General features: G+C 42.5%; 1 protein-coding gene across 8 annotated transcripts in view; it reads right to left on the bottom strand.

Annotated features, from left to right (window-relative positions):
• Positions 1 to 16,002, bottom strand: part of LOC136374140 (integrator complex subunit 6-like) — a 41,440-nt gene extending 25,438 nt beyond the window's left edge. For 3 of the 8 annotated variants that reach the window (XM_066339358.1, XM_066339357.1, XM_066339356.1), the window contains exons 1-2: positions 15,756 to 15,976; positions 15,595 to 15,672 (exon numbers count right to left, since the gene is read on the bottom strand). In XM_066339358.1, the coding sequence (XP_066195455.1) occupies positions 15,595 to 15,672; positions 15,756 to 15,866 (189 nt within the window). In that variant the 5' untranslated portion in view covers positions 15,867 to 15,976. Of the gene's footprint in view, positions 1 to 15,594 lie in introns of all 8 variants that reach the window. The other 5 variants (XR_010745841.1, XR_010745840.1, XM_066339353.1 and 2 more) reach the window with 2 other exon arrangements.
• Between the last annotated feature and the right edge of the window lie 681 nt (positions 16,003 to 16,683).

The raw sequence follows: 16,683 nt of genomic DNA on the forward strand, positions 1-16,683 counted from the left end.
TACCCAACTCCAAGCAGATGCACAATGAGTTCACGTTAAAGTGATTAAATAATAATGCTTCCTAAATTTAAAGTACTGCCACTAATGCTGCATACAAAAAAACCACTGGCTTTGTTTGTCAGGAGAAACACTAATGACCAAAAAATCCCCAACAAAAACCCCACAACCTTAAAGTACCAAACACAAACATATTCTACAAGACTATATATCCTCTATAGGTCACTAACTAAGAAGCCACAACGGAATATTAGTTATTTCAGTTGTTTATGAATCAATTTGAACAGTGAGAGTAGTTTCTTCTAATCTTCAGTATTACATTCCAACTCAGTCACTTTTATGCCTAGAATTTATTAATAGCAATCCGAGCAGCCTTTACCTTGCCAGTATGTTACTGGCCTTTCCTTTGATAATTTATATGAACAAATAATTTTAGACTCTAAACACATACCAAAAGACTTTCAAAGACAGGAAAAAACAAGTACTAAAACCGAAAATCTCACCCTGTCCTTATGCCAACAAGAGGCAAAAATGCACTGTCATTTGGCCTTCTGCAAGCTCAGGATACCATCCTACAAACCACCCAGAGATTTGGAAGCATCATACCACCTTCCAGCTCCTGGCTTCAGCCTTTAGCAGCAAATCATGCTGACAAAGTAACATACTTAAAAAGTAACATTTTTCTCTGGTGACTTAGTTTTCAGACAAATCCATGCCCTGCTCTGTATTTCACCACACAGCTACAGAAGTATTTCAGCTGCTTCAAGAAGCAGGTAAGGTCAAAACAGCTTATTTCAGCAGGAGAAAGGCCCAGATTAATGAGAATTCAAACATCAAGGTGAAAAATCCTGTGAGGGAGGCCTCATTTAGACCAAGCAGAATCAGGACTAATTGAACACCAAAAGAACAGAGTAGAGCAGCAAAAGAACATCTTGGTCAGAGTCAGTGGCTTAAAAAAGACCTTCAAGACTTAGGAGAAACAGAAGATTTTACTTGCAAGAGACTAGAAAGAAAATCTTATAAAATGCAGTAGAGGGAGTTAAAAAACAAAATCAAACCACTCCCCTATCTTTATAACATAAAAGGGAGCAATATTGACAAACAAGTAAAACAGTACAAAGTTTGAACACGTGTAACACACAGGTCTTTAAATCTCAGCTACACTGGTTTATCTGTCAGGTTTATTGGTCTTATTTTAGTTTTTTCACTGGTTTACTGTTGGTTTGTTATGGCCTTGATTGGTGCTGTGCTTTTTTTCTTTTATTCCTTTCAACTTATTTCTTGTCACAGTTTGGTCAGCTGGTAAAAAAAAGGGCCAAAGAGCCAAAGGCTGGGCATTAATACACAAGAATTCCAGGGTCCAAAGCAGTTCCCAGTTTTACCAGCTCCAGGAAGTCCAGGGACGTGGTGCTTTGGAGGCTGCAAGTCTTAAGTCTTTAGAGCTTCTAATAAGCAATGCCATAAGACTGAACTACATAGCTTATTGTTCACTGGATTGCTTTCAGATCTACTTCAAAAACGGCAACATTATTAAAATAATATTCCAAGAAGACAATTTGCAATCCTGCATGCCAATCACAACAGGTTGTGTAACAGTAAGTACTCAATATTTAGTCAAACATACAGATTTTTAAGAATTTTGCTAATGTTTCCCTAAAAAGAACAACTGCATTTCAGATGTTACAACTTGTTTGAACTATTTAAGTTACTCAGTAATTCAAGCTATTATTAAATACACCCATCTTGGGAAAACAGACTACCTTAAGACAACATGCTTGTCTTAAGGCATCCTAGCTTGTCAGTGGCAATCATTTGGAAAAAGTAAGATAACAAAAAAAATCCAGCTGTTGAAATCTGAAACAACTCCTACTATGGAATTTCCAAGTACCACAGAAAGACAGTGATAGAAGCAGAGCATTTTGCCTGCCAAATCACCAGAATGATTCATTTTAAAATTACCTTTCTGTTCACTGGTGACAGTAGACATAATCACAACTCAGACCTGCTCATGTGTGAGCCAAAGTGAAGCAGGTGTTTCTTTTGTACAGAAGTGAATTATTCTTATGGACACCCTACAATGCAAGGGGCTGCTTCCCAAATCCTGAAATATCTTCACCTCTTTGTAATCTGCTGAACCCAGCCCCAGCACTGCTCAGTGGGTCCTGCAGCAGGGAATAACTTCCTGCATAGCCTTGAGTTTCCCTGCCTGAGCACTGGCAACTTTGGGACAGGAGTTTTAGCAAGCCAAGACTGTCTTAGTCACCCCAGTTCTGTCACAATAAAACTCAGCAAACACGGAGAGGGAGAGGTGCTGGCATCATGTGTCCCCCAGCCCCTAAAGGACAGAGAAGGGCTGCTTGTCAGTACAGAGCAGCCAATGCCCACGCTGCCCTCAGATGTTTTGATTTGTTGATCAAAGACCTGCTAGCTAAAAATAGTACATATGAGAAGAAAGGCACTGACTACACTATAAACACCAAATACATTTTTATTTAAAATTTTTCATGTTCTAAAATAATTCAAAATCATATGACCTACTAATCACCTACTAATTTTATCCTCACAAATGTTTGTGCAAATGGAGCAGAAAAACAGCTCAAAGAGACACTTACAGACATTGACTCCCCTCCAAGTACTTATGAATGCCATTTTTGACCAACAGGGCTCTCAGGTTTTCTGTACCTTTGCCTGCAAAACTCTTGTCTTGCTTCAGCACTTGTGCTCTCTAATTTCTTCTGTGCAGCACATCAGTCCTCTCATTGGGCAGCATTAAACAGCCTTTAGCAAAGAAACTCCCAAGATCTCCCAATTCTTTTTTGTTCCTGGCACAGGAGAGTAGCACAGCACCCACCTCTCATGTCTGAGATCAGCACAGAAGGATACTGGCACACAGGTCTGGAACCAGCTTATCACTGGGGGGTGCTGAACACAGGGTGCAGCCAGGGCTCACTGGTTGCTCCAGGAGGTGCCTGTTGTTGTCTTATATGAGACCTGCCTAACAAAGACCCTCCTTCTCAGTTCTCACCTGAGGAGTATTTTGGCAGGTAACCAATTCACAGGCTTAAACTACTCCCCCAATAATCCCACAGAGCAGTCAAGTACAGTGAAGAGTCTACAGAAGCATCACTTGGTTCTCCTTACACCAGAGCTAGTGAGCACCAGGTCAGAATGTTAAGGCTAAGTATTGTGAATAGTAAGGTAATTGTTTCTGCCTGTAAAGGTTTTTTTGCTGCTTTTGTAGGACACTCAAATTGAAAACTATCCATCAAAAGTGCTTCTTTAAATCAAGTGGGGACTTCTTGAAAATTTAGTTTTTTAAAAAGCACTTAAATTCTAGTCAAATAAAACATCACGAAAGTTTAATATGCAAAAAAATGTCTCCAAGAGACCAGAGACACATAAACTGCTTTAAAACATCTTTAGAATAAAATACGTTAAAAAAAAAAATGACACTGAAGTAGATGATTCCTTTGATCCCACACAGCTGATACACTTTGACACCAGATTTTTAGCAGAAATCTGCCATTTTGCACACCCCTCTATCTCCATCCAGCTCCAGGTACAATTCTTCATTTTTCTCTTGGACACACTATGTACCTTAATAACACAGAATCTCTCCTCCCCTCACCCACACAGTTTTTCCCTACGCAGCTGGAAACACTGCAGGGAAGGTTTCTTGCACCTCCAGGTTCGTGGGCAGTGCACAGAGGCAGGGCAGCTGTCCTTTGGGACACCACAGCCACACTACAGCCCCTCCTGGACACTCATCACTCAGTGCCTCAGGAGCATCCTCCAGCTTCCCTTCCCCTCAATGCAATCCAGGCCTTGCACTCCAAGGAAGGGCTGCAGTGTGAACTGAGATGCCCAGAAGATCCTCTTCAATTGCACATTTCTAAGTTGAACTCACCTGTACCCATCAGACTAAATAATTTCTAAAGACAGATCTAACCAGTTGTTTTTCTAAAGCACATTAGTGAATGTGAACTGTATTCCAGCACAGTATCAAAGTGCCAGTTTTTATTACAGGCAGTCAGCTATACAGAAGACTATTTCATCTTGTATAGAAGTAAGTATTTCTCCATGAAATCTTAAAATAATAAAAAAAAAAACAAAACCCTACATCAGGCAGTTCACTATCCTCTCAAGATGACTTCACCATTAAATAAGACACAGGAATGCTTTTCCTTCAAGAAGAATTCAAGATGTTTATGTTAAGAACAACTCAAATAATCTTTAAGCACAGCACCTCCACAAAACACTAGCAGAGAGGTTCTTAAGCTCCAGTTACAAAGTGAGTACTGGGGCCTTTTGTTAATATCAGCATTTAGAGAGAAGCAGCACCTTCTTCTATAGGAATGCCAACCGCAGATGCTGTATGAACAACTCAAAGCTGGAAACTGCTTGGAACCAAGGGACAATAATCAATGCCAAGCAGAAAGAAAAAACCCTACGCTACCTTTTTATTTATTACCTGCTGCTGCTGCTTCAACCCATCTCTAGATTTAGCTTTTTGGTCAACAGTATTTCATGTATTTTGACAGTTACTCTCACTGCACTTTTTCCTGTACAAGGATAAAAGGAAAGACACGAAGAGGAAAGTATGAATACCCAAGAGATCATGGTATCACCCTGTTCCAAAAAGCATTCTTATTTAAACAGAAAAACAGTATGCAGTCAAAAAAGCACCTATTTTTGAGGAACACTTGAGAAGCCAGGATATTTAAGCACAGAGCTGAACCAGATCAAGCTACATTTCACACAACAGCTTAATGGAGAAGGAACACAGAAGTAATCACAGTTTGCAGCCCTAGCACAGTAAGCATAACAAGAGGCTCCATGCTCCTGTTGAGCAGCATAGCAGTCATTTCAGAAATACCATTATAGGTGCATCTTATCCAAACACTGTAGAGAGGGCAACTGCTGAAATGTGGAGGTTTCAATCAAAGCTTTTCAGCTATTCACAGCACTTGTTTCTCTTTCAACCTATCAAATACATTTTCAGTACCAGTCAGGCCCAGCTCTGTCCTTCTCCTACTGCCTTCCTACACTCAGCATGGCGGGAGAAGTCACAAGGAATAGAAACAGTAACTAAGGTTACAGAGTAGGTGCTATCAACACAAAGGATTCCTCACTGCACATTTTTGGAAATCAAGTGGAAGAGCATTACTGATGGTACTCTAGCTTTACAGCCCAGAGCTGAAGCAACACGTTATGATTCATGTTTATTTTGCAAACTGCCACATTCCTTCCTTCCTTCCTTCCAAAAGCACATCACAGAACTAGAGCAGCACACCAAAGTGCTACAGGTATTGCAAATTTACTTCAAAACTCAAGGTAAATCTAGAAGGAGTCATCTCATCACCAGCTTTCCCCACTTAATGTTTGAAACGCTCTTTAAGGCACTGCTGAGGAAAAGAAATACTTTAGATGACCATTAGATTCACATACTCACTGAAATATCAAGTAGCCAGCCTAGCAAATAACTTTACCCTGATATAGAGCCAAAAATACACTGGTGGTCCTGGGAGCATTACTACTGGTCAGATTTTTATTTCAGATGATGGCAAGGTTGGATTTCTTTTAAATGCAAGAGTCACCTGGACCAGAAGTAACTACCTGAGCTTAAGCTGTTCTGACCAGAGAAGGCTCCCTCAGGCCAGGCCCTCTCAGTGCAGGTCTCAGGGTCCCGAGGCAGCCCCTGGCCACACCACATTCCCAGCCTGGGAGGACCATCGGGAGGCCTGGCAGCAGCTAAAGGCACCAAGTGTTCTCCCTCAACAGATGCACATTCTCCCACAAAGCAGAGCTTAAGCTTTTTGGTTGTTTGTTTGTGTTTTTTTTTGTTTTTTTGTTTTTTAATCAAAACTCACTGGCTGAACCATTAACAAGCTATGAAGACCAGTGCTAATGCGTTATACTCACTTAGAAGCTGAGCATGGCAACACCAGCTTAACCACACTGTAGATCTTTGTTTTCTGTCCAATTAATTGCTCGACAACATCCATCTTACCAAGATTCTTACTTTTTAAAATACTATTTCACACGTTTAAGATTTTAAAAGCATCTGTGAGAACACAGACAAATCAAACATTGTCTTATCTTTATAGAGTAAAATCAAGGAGTTCTGAACTGCTAGTTTTTTTTAGTCTAGAATAACATTTAACAAATCTAGTGCTGCTTATCCTGAAATTTGCATAGATACACAAGAAAAGAATCAAAACTGTTTAAATTATGAAACAAAAAATATATCAATAAAAATAATAATAGCTATTTAAAAATAAAACAAGACTTGTTTACTTATCTAACAATAAACAGTTCAAGTTTCAGAGATCCCTCTCAACCTCAGTTCTTACATCAAAACAAATTTTGTTTCTTCAATGCTCTGCAGAGTGAATATACAGATCAATACAAGTCTATGGGCAACTACAGATTCTGATCTGTACAGTAAGTCTCCTTACAAGAATGTAATTTTTCTTTGGCACATTCCTGAAACTTCAATCCTTGAACATGCTGCTTACAGCTGAAATTGATTGCTACATGTCTTCTAAGTATTCTGAAATTAGTGAGAAAAAATACAACGCAAAAAAATTCCTTTCAGTTATTCCCTGCTATATTTTCGGGGTGGGGGGGTGGTGGTAAAAGTACAAGAGTTACATTATTAAGAAGTGCACTGTAAGAATACAGTTTAAGAAAGAAGAATAAATTCCAAGACTCAATCTACAAGAGTGCATCACTTTAAGTGACAATCTGCATTTATAATTTAGAACAGCACCAGCTGCTCTTTCCATTGGGTTTTTATGTTTTTGGTTTGGTTTGGGTTTTGGTGGGGTTTTTTGGTTGGTTTTTTTTCCTGTTTTTTTTTGGTTTTTGTTTTTGGGTTTTTTTTTTTGTTTTATTTTTGTTTTGTTTTGTTTTTTTGGTGGTGTGGGGGGAAGTATGCTTTTGTTTGTTTGTTGGGAGTGGGGTTTTCTTATTGTTGTTTTTTGATCTGGTTTGGTTTGGGGGGGGTGGTTGGTAACCTATGTTATTAAATAAAATCAAGGATATAGGCATTCAAAATATAGACAGGGAAGAGAATCACTAAGGCTGAAGCCATCTGGAACCTTCTGACAGGGCCCTTGGAGTTGCTCTCAAAAGCACTCAGCTCCAGATCACAGGTCACACGGTACAGAGCGTTCTTTTCCCCACTGGATCCCAGCTGCCTGAGGTATGAGGATACTGTAAGCAACAGCACTAAGTTACATCTTTTCTAGATCACAGCAAGCTCGAAACATCATTGCTGCATTACTGCTGCAAATCACAGTTCCTCCTGGCAAGCTGTTATAAAATATGCAAGGGTGAACAGGGTAGAAGTGTCTGCAATCTTAATTACCTTTTTCCACTGTTAAAATGCAAGCCTATCAGCACTTAATTCTATATTAGTTCTCACAAAATTTAAAAAGAACTCGCCCATTCTCAAGGTACTTTGAGATGTACACAGATGTACTTTGTGCACATTTTTAGCCACACCACAGAACCAGGGTACAAGGCCCAGACTCTTTTACATCTCTGCCAACAAAAATACATCTTTTGAAAACCTCCTAAGTGAAACTAAAAATAATAACAGCACAAAAGGGGAAGAGGCAGACCATAAAGACTCTGTGTGGCAGGAATCACCAACTCCACAAAGCACTTTCCTCCTTACAGAACATCTCCCTACAAAAATACAACTAGGGAGATCCAACTCAACTGTTTGATCCCACATTTTAAGCTTCTATTTTTAAAATAAAAGTGACCTTTGCACTGAGGATGAGTTAAGCCTCTTAATGCAAACATATCTACTTTTGTCTAGTTTATCCTGTAGTCTTAAGGGCTTAAATCTTTGAATGTGTCCAAGCCCAAATAAAGAACCAAATAAAAAGATGAAAATATAGTGCTATAGTGGCTATGAACAACAGATGATGGTTTCCATTCAAGGCCTCTGGTATCTCATCTTCTGTACAGTACAATTCTGTAACACACCTCATTAAAAAGGCAAGCTTTTACTTTGCAGATTCCTGTAGGAGTAGAACCAGTTAAAATATTTTCATTAAGAATTAACCTAGCAACACACACTCACCCTTCCATGAAGAAAGACAGCCAGAGAAAACTCAAGTTCAGGTACTTAACTACTTCAAAATTATAATAACAAAAAGCACAGCTAAGCAGAGTTCAGTCCCTCATATCTATCAAGAAGTTAATTTCTGAACTGTCCATCCATTTAAATCATTTACTTTCAAAAATTTAACCACCACCTTGAAGTTCTTGCATGAATTTTATTTTTTACAAAATACCTCAATGTCAGAAGGCACAAAACTATTCCTTTTAGAAGAATGAATCAACCTGATTACTACTGCTTTAGTTTTTTTTTAAAGCAAAAGGTACATTACTTTTTACAAAATTCCTCATTGTAATGTCCTGTCCTCATTACACCAGTTCCTGGAAGAGGATGCTCATTACAACTCACAACCAGGAAACAAAGAAGTAAGACACCATGCTTATGCATGTTTAAAAGCATTTTAACGTGTTTTACACTAGCCAATATGATGTTTCTCAGGAGTGGCAATGTGCTTTTTAAAGAACATTCCCTATAGGTCTATAATCAATTTAGTACCTTTATAAGCTAAAAGGGGCTACAATAATTCCTTGCTTGCTGCATGGATGCCAACTGATGATTCCTTAGATTTTAGTAAAATAGATTTTTAGATATTTTTAGATTCTGAGAGACATGCACTGCAGTATGGAAAATACAAACCTATCACCTGCACCAACAAGAACCTTCTGCCTATGGCCTTATTTATCCAATTTCAAAATAGATATCTAAACAAAAAACAAACAAACAAACAAAAAACACCACCAACATTTTGTACACATTCTTCAGTCTGCTTTAAGCGATAAAGCAGTTAAATCAGAAGAAGCATGCAAAAACTGTTTGATAGTTATTCCCAAACAGTATTAAGTTGATTTTGCTTGGCCATCAAAGGAAACTAGACAATCAGGATTTGCATGAGTGTTCTTTAAAAAACTAAGTCCTGTATCTCTTCCTTAAGTCACTGTGTTTAACAGAGGAAAAGCAATTGTTGGCTTTAACCTGCCAGTCACTTCTGCTTGAAGACAGCCTTCTGAAAACACACAATTTAACAACAAAGCCTCGAACAAGCACTGTGGAAGACGTGGAGGAGAGGTGTGTGTGTGTAGTACTTCCTAGGTAATGGAAGATGTTAGTGCCCAGAAATAAAAAAACTGCTGTAACTGACCCAAAAAGTGTATAGTGGTAGAACAGGAACGGTTACCTCTCTCCACTGAACAAGTACAGAATATAGTACTGAATTAGTTATCAAGAATTATTAGAATATAGTATTGAATTAGCTATCAAGAACAGACACTGTGTGTATTGCTTACATTTCATCCAGTCCCTCAGTACTACATTCAGCACCTTTTTTCCCTCCCTTTCCAACAGTGCCTGGCTAGTGGGTTCCCTACGCATGTACATCATTAACAGGATATCTGGAGAGAAAGACAGGCCTCTCCCACTGACCTCAGCTTTTTTTCCCTTTTGCACCTCTCGGATAGCAGCTTCCCTCTTGCCCCTGCAGCTGCTATCTGCCCTGCACCAAAAATTCTGCTTGCACACCCCACTGCCAGCTCGCAAACCTCCAAGTGTATTCCCAGCTGTTCACACCACTCCTTCCACAGCACAGGCCAGACCACCAAGTACTCGTGCTTGCCAAAAGTCAGACCTTTTACATATAAAACTCAATGATTTTCAGTGTCTCAAAGTTCCTGTAAAAACTTAATCAACTTAGGCTTATTCTGTGGATCTGCTACAGTTAAGCTCATTAGGTATTCCTCTGGTTTTCTTCCTTCTAAAAGTGAAAAAAACATTTTGCATTTCCTACCACCTCAGGCAGCATTCCTGCAGATCTTTGCTTCAAACCCAACAGGTTTCACGGTTGAGTTTCTTTCTTCCTGCAGCTCAGGGTCAAGAGCTCTGATATAATTTCTTCCAGAAACAGACAAACAGATCTCACATCTCACATCTCTCTTTCTGCAGCCCAGCCTATTCATTTGCATCTGCCCTCTGTAGAATGAGTGGCAATCTGTTCAATTCTGCAGCAGCACAGGTTCTCCCTGAAAGCTAAATTAAAAAATGCTGACAGAAGCTTCTGTGCAACAGAAATAAAAGACAGCAAAGTTAGTCTCCTTGAGTGGGACCTTATAAACTCCCAGTTTTGAAGCACTATTTCAATATAATAAATGAACAGGTTATTTACATACAGTAAGTACTCTTTGACAGATGTTTAAAAAAGCCTTCTACAAATTCCTGCTCCAGCCTCTCAGATACCCCAACCCAATTCAAGAATTTCAGGGGGAAAAATAAGAGGTTGCTCAGAGTCCATCATGAAGAGCTGCTTCCACAAGGGAGCTCTTTAGCACTGAAACATATGTTCAGGCTAGCATGGAACAGCAGCGGAACTGGAAGGCATCCTATACATCAGTCCCAATTTGCACATCTCAAACAGCGCAGTGTTTCACACACACTGTATAAAGTAATTTGAGCTACTTCTTAGACAGCTATGTACATATTTCTGCACTCAAATTCATGGAGCCTATTTCTGCAGTGCAGTCACAGCTGACTCTTGAATTCAGTATAACACAACAGAAGGAGGAAAACACGTATTTCAGAATATAACTTATGTTCTCTCAGTCCTCTCACTTGTGACCAGATCATTTATGAAGGTCAGACTATAGAGTCTCACAAAAACATAAAAGAGAAGTCATATTTCTGTGACCAGATCATAAACAATACTCCTCGAGCCCTGAGGAAAGGCTGTATCACTGCCAGCAGCCAGGTATCAGTCACAGGAAAACAGAGCAGTCCAGTTAATCAGTAACTTCACATAAGGCCACCACTGTATCTTTGGTCTGGGCCTGAACTCGCCAAATCCACAAGCTAACCACAAACTGCAGGATGCGAGGTTTCACAAAAAATCGAGAATGGAAAAAATAAATGAAGCATTAAGCCTTGCTCTCCTTTTCAAAATCTCTTTAGGTTAAGATTTCAGCATGAGCTCCATTTTCAGACAAATCCAGATAGATCTTGCTGAAATGTCATCACTGGAAAATAGAAAAAGCTTGGGGGAAAAGAGCAGATGAGAAGACTGTTCTCTTTTCCCTGTACTTTTACTCTAGCAACATCACTTCACACACACACCAAAAAAAAAAAAAAAAAAAAAAAAAAAAAAAAAAAAAAAAAAAAAAAAGGCTTAAGATTCTGCTCACGTACACCACGGCATGTGCTTACATACAGAGAAACATCTGTATTTGACAGTGGATGCTGAAATGTATGTGATTTCAGGAAAAAAAAAATCAACTGAGTAAATACATGAAAAAAAGCCACAGAAGACCATGAGGGCCATAGCAACAGCTCATCACAGCCCCCTGACCTGCAAACCATGGGAGCTCGGGAAGCGCTGTGCAGAACTGTCAGTCAGGAACACGCCTGCCCTGCTCCCACCCTCCTGCCCAGGCATTCCGGATCAGCCACGTTGTGCAGGAAGGGATGAGAAGGGTGGGGCTGCCACACAAGGCCTGGAGGTGCTGCAGCACCAGGTCACAACATGGCTGGGATGGAGCAAGATCCGGGTTCTAGCAAGCCATGGACATGAAGTCCTCAAAACAAGGACACATCAGAACCGTATTCCCTGAATAGGACAATGCATTTCTCTTAGCCAGAAAGCCAGGAACATCAAACACCCTGCCAGGCAGCAAGGCTGTTCTTAAATCCATTTTTCTTGCCCAACTGGATGCATTGGGAATAAATTCCTTCCATACCTAAATTTAAGCACTAGTGTTTTAACAGTAATAGACATCTTTACAAAGGTGCTTTACTATACATGTTATTACCTTCCCATGCGTGCCAAATACCCAAAATTAGACACCCAAATACCACAACAGACTGGCTCAATTTCATGTTAACATGCCACGAAGACATACTCACTTGATAGCATCCTATAACAATTTCAATCTAAAAAATACACTAAAACCATAAGGCTTTCTTACTTCATGAAATAACATACAAATGTTCCCTCCTAGTTCATAAAATGGAGGGGTTGACCCAACATCTAATGGAACATACAAGTATTTTTCCACTGACCTATACAGGGTCACATCACTTGACAATTACAAGGTTAATACATTTCATAACATGCTTTTAAAATATTAAATACTTGTCTCTTAGAGTATTTTGGAAACAAAGTAGGAGTTATAAATGGTTGCACCATAATTGCTGTCACAAATCACCACCTATACATTATATAACAAATAGGAGCCAAACAGCTGACAAGGTTCCAGAGGCATCTGCTGCCAGAGTGGGGCTGAGATTTTTGTCACCCCCATCTTCCTGTCCACACCTTCCCAGGACACTGCCCTGACTCCTCTTTAGATAGTTGACAGCACAGCTCTTTGCAGAGCCCCACTGCAAACTGAGACTAAATAATTCCATTTCTAAAAAAATGGCACAGAGAGCTATAAGCAGTCAAACACAAGCAACAGGTCCTGTAAATCATTTCAAACCATCTATACTACAGACAGTTTCAAAAACATCACCTTACTTTCACAGATTCTGGCAAATCATTTGTGCAATAGCATGATTCTTCCACTTAGCACAATACAATACATATGTGTAATACTTGCTTGATATATTCTTGTCCATCAAAAGTGAACCAGTGCTGCTGGTTTGAAATGCTACAGGCAAACAAATTCTGAAACAAACCAACCTACAGCAAGTATCTCAGCCACTCTTGCTCCAAAGCTCAAGGTGCTGTAATTCCTCTGCCTCCTAGGTGGTCTCAATTCTACCACCAGATTATTTCCCTCAAGTGCTGCACTGGTAAACCATCTGAGAGACTACTTAATTTAATTAGTATAAATCAGAAAGAAAACAAGAGGATAAAGGAGCCACTGCCGCATACTTGGAAAGCAAGCCTGCAAAATACATTCACTTGCCAAGTCTGTTTTCACCTCCTCTAAATCAAGAGAAATAAAATTATTTAACTTGCAGCAGCATTAGCAAATAAACTAGATTTTATGTCTTTTACAAGCATGTTCTGTAAGACATAGAGAATCTGGCCTAGACCAGGAAGCTTTCCTGGCACAACTGTGGTTGTTAGAAAACACAACAGAGGGAGCATCACAAATACCAGTGAAGGTCTTGAGAAGAAGTCTTCAAACAGGGAGTCATCACTGCTGTGAAGTTTTCTCTGCTCAAGGAACAGACATGATGAGAGCCCAATAACACTCATTTATGCCATGAAGTCTTTATGCAATAGTTGAGCTGCACTTGTGATCATAATTACTATAATCAGATATTCATTGAATCTGCAGCCTGTTCCTAGAAAAGTTATTCACTTCTGAAAAAATATTTTAAGATTGTTTAAAGTCCAATTTCAAAAACAGCATGCTAAAGGCAGACATATATATTTCTAAGAAGAGACATTAGCAAGTTACAAGAACCACAACACTTTTCATTTCCCTTGGCTATTTAATGTGTACTAAATATGACTGAATGCTATGACGGGTATCACAGTCCTATTTATTTCAATTACTATTTACTGAAACTGCGAACAGTCAGATGCTCATTAGCACATCAGAATGTACACAGATGCTCATTAAACAGAAGAATCCTCCTCAGTAAATCCGAGTATAGATGTGGTAATAACCTGTAGCATGACCACACAGACCTCCAGCCGCAAAGTTATTTTTTTATCAAATCACCAGTGTCCTTGCAGTCACTGCAAGGAGCAAGTTCATTTCTCAAACATAAGATACACTTGTAAAATATTTGACACAAAACCAGGAGAAAAGAAATCTGGAACACAAGAAAACCAGTTAACACTGGCACAACTAATACTTGGGGTTTGCATCCAGCCACAAACACAGAAGGGGCAAATGGTGCATGGTTGTCTAAGAAACAACTCTCCTAAGCAGATGTAGGTTTCTTGACAGTAATTTTCTGTAAGTCAAGGGTGGTTTCAATTCATAGAAATGACTACCACACCTTCTTCTGAGGAAATGAAAGCTGCAATACCAAACAATAAATACTTACTCATTCTATGACTTGTCAATTCAGAAAGCTGTATAAATTTATTCCTGATGAAAGGAGCCAAGATTCATAGCTCACGATAATTACATTTTCTCATTATCAAGTAGGTAAATAAGCTCACAGCACCAGGGAGCCCACCTACTTGTAAAACATCTCAAGAAGTTCTAGCTGGCAGATCTAGAGAATATTTTCCTTTCTTCTCTAGGATGACCAACAATGTATTTTGGTTCTTTGGCCTTCATAGCATGGGTCTACAGCCCAACAGTTATGATAATTAGTGTATTACTCTGAGTAAATACAGTCCTAATCCAGGACTATTCAGGAGGATTCTAAAACTCCCATAGCAATGCTTTCTGTGACACACTTAACCTAACTATTTTAAGTTAGAACGTTTCTATCAGCAAGCTGCAGCCTACAGCATAAGGGATGCAGCACCACGATTTTTTTTTTACTTTTGCTTAAACCTCGTGGTGCAGCTGATATGATGAGAATGGCATGGCCGTACTTGCCTCAAACTCGAGGAATGAGAAAACAGGGACAAGAGGAGCCAGCCAGGCAGACTTGTTTACTTGCAAGGAGGCCCAGGGCAAACCTCATCATTCTCTACAACTCCTATACAGGAGGCTGTAGTGAAAAAGGGGCCAGTCTCTTCTGCTGTGCCTGCAGTGAGGACCAGAGAAAACGGCCTTAAATTGGGACAGAGGAAATTCATATTAAAAAGAAAATTTTTATGATTCAGGAGGTCAGACTGTTTAGGGAAGTGGCGTAGTCACTGTCCCTGGAGGTGTTTAAGAGGCTGGCACTGGATGATGTGGTTTAGTGGTTTAGGAATTACAGTAGCAGTACTGGGTTGATGACTGGACTCGGTGATCTTAAAGGTGTCTTCCAATCTTGATGATTCGATGGCTCCACATGCAGCTCACCACAACCTTGCACGGAGTGGCGGCTGCGAGCACCTTCCACAGAACTGGTGCAGGATACCGTGCTCATCAGAATGAACGGGGCGGGGGAAGGGGCCAGGGGGTCACACAACCCCAGCACCGGGGGTTCTTGAATGGCAGAGGCGGAAACAGCCGCGGGTGCCGTCCCACACCCACAGCCCACATCAGGGGCTGCCCCGCGGCCGTGAGGGGTAACTCGGCCTGCCCTGCCCGGGCACGGCCCAGCCCGCCCTCCCCGCGTGTCCCGGGGGTCTCGGGGCCCGAGCGCGGTGACGGCCCCGCCGGAGCCGCCGCCCCGCAGGAGGCGGAGCGCGGCCGCCCCTCGTTGCGCTGGGGCGGTGAATCACGGCCCGCCCGTCTCCTCCCCCCCCCCCCCTCCTCCATCTCAGCAGCGCCCTCAGCCTCTCTCCTCCATACAAAAGCAAAATGTCCGCCATCTTCACAAGCTGCTGCTGCCGCCGCCGGGCCGGACGGGGCCGCGCCGCGCTAAGGGCGGCCCCGCCGCGGAGCCGAGGCGGCCGGGGGGGTCATTACCTTGATACAGTAGGGCGGCTCGTCGAACGTAACCAGCATGTACCTGTCGCCCCGGCTGGCCGGGTCCCGGGCCCGCAGCTGCGGAAAGAGCGGAGAGAAGCGGCGTGAGCGGGGCGACGGGGGCGAGGGGGGCGGCGGCTCCCCCGGCGCCGCGCACTCACCTTCATGAAGATCTCCACGGCGCCCTTGGCGATGTCCAGGTAGCTGGTGCCCAGGTACGCCCGCTGGTTCATGGAGGCGGACGTGTCTATGAGGAAGAGGAGGATCGGCATGGTCCAGGCAGAGCCCCGGCCGGCGGGCTCCCTGCGGAGGAGGCGCGGCGCTCGCCCGCGGCTCGCTCAGCTCTGGCGGCGCTGCCCGAGCTCGCCCGGACTCAACTTCTCTTCCCTGAGCCTCCACCAGCACCATGTGACCAGCGCGCACGCCATTGGCTGGCAATTATACCTATATTTGCATATTCATGGCGGCGCGCGCGGGGTAGGGGGGGAGGGAAGGGAGTGGGGGGGCGCGGGGCGACGGCGGGCGCGCGCGCGCCGCACCTGTCACACACACACGGCGCTCGCCCCGCCCCTCTGCGGGGTCCCCCGCCCCGCGCTCCAGGGGCCGCCCCGCCCGGCCCCTCACGGTCGGTCCCGGTTCGGATCCCGCCGTGTGCCCCCCGCACCTCCCGGTTCCCGCGGCTGAGTCACCGTGCCGCCGCCTCACCTCGGCCCTCGGTGGCCGGGCAGCCCCGCGGGGCTGAGGGGAGTGTGCAGGAGCTGTGTGCTGATCCTGGGGAACCGAGCGAAGCCTCTCAGCTGCTCACACGGTGATATAATCGCCCCCGTTCCTGGTTTCCAGAGGTTTCACTTAAGCGCTAATTCCCCAGCCCCCTACGTGCGATCCTTTCCTAGCTGAGGTGACAGCCATATCCCACAGGCAGTGCCTGGATCTGGGCATCGCACACTGACAGGGCACCTCAGTGTGCCTGGATCAAGGCAGGATGGCAACAAACCAATTGTAGCAAAACTGAGAATACATACACCCCGCAATGTTTCCTACCACTCATATAAAAAACCCTAAATGTTATCTGAAAGGAGGGATCACAGA

Source organism: Sylvia atricapilla, chromosome Z, assembly GCF_009819655.1.
Source record: "Sylvia atricapilla isolate bSylAtr1 chromosome Z, bSylAtr1.pri, whole genome shotgun sequence".
NCBI classification, from domain to species: Eukaryota; Metazoa; Chordata; class Aves; order Passeriformes; family Sylviidae; genus Sylvia; species Sylvia atricapilla.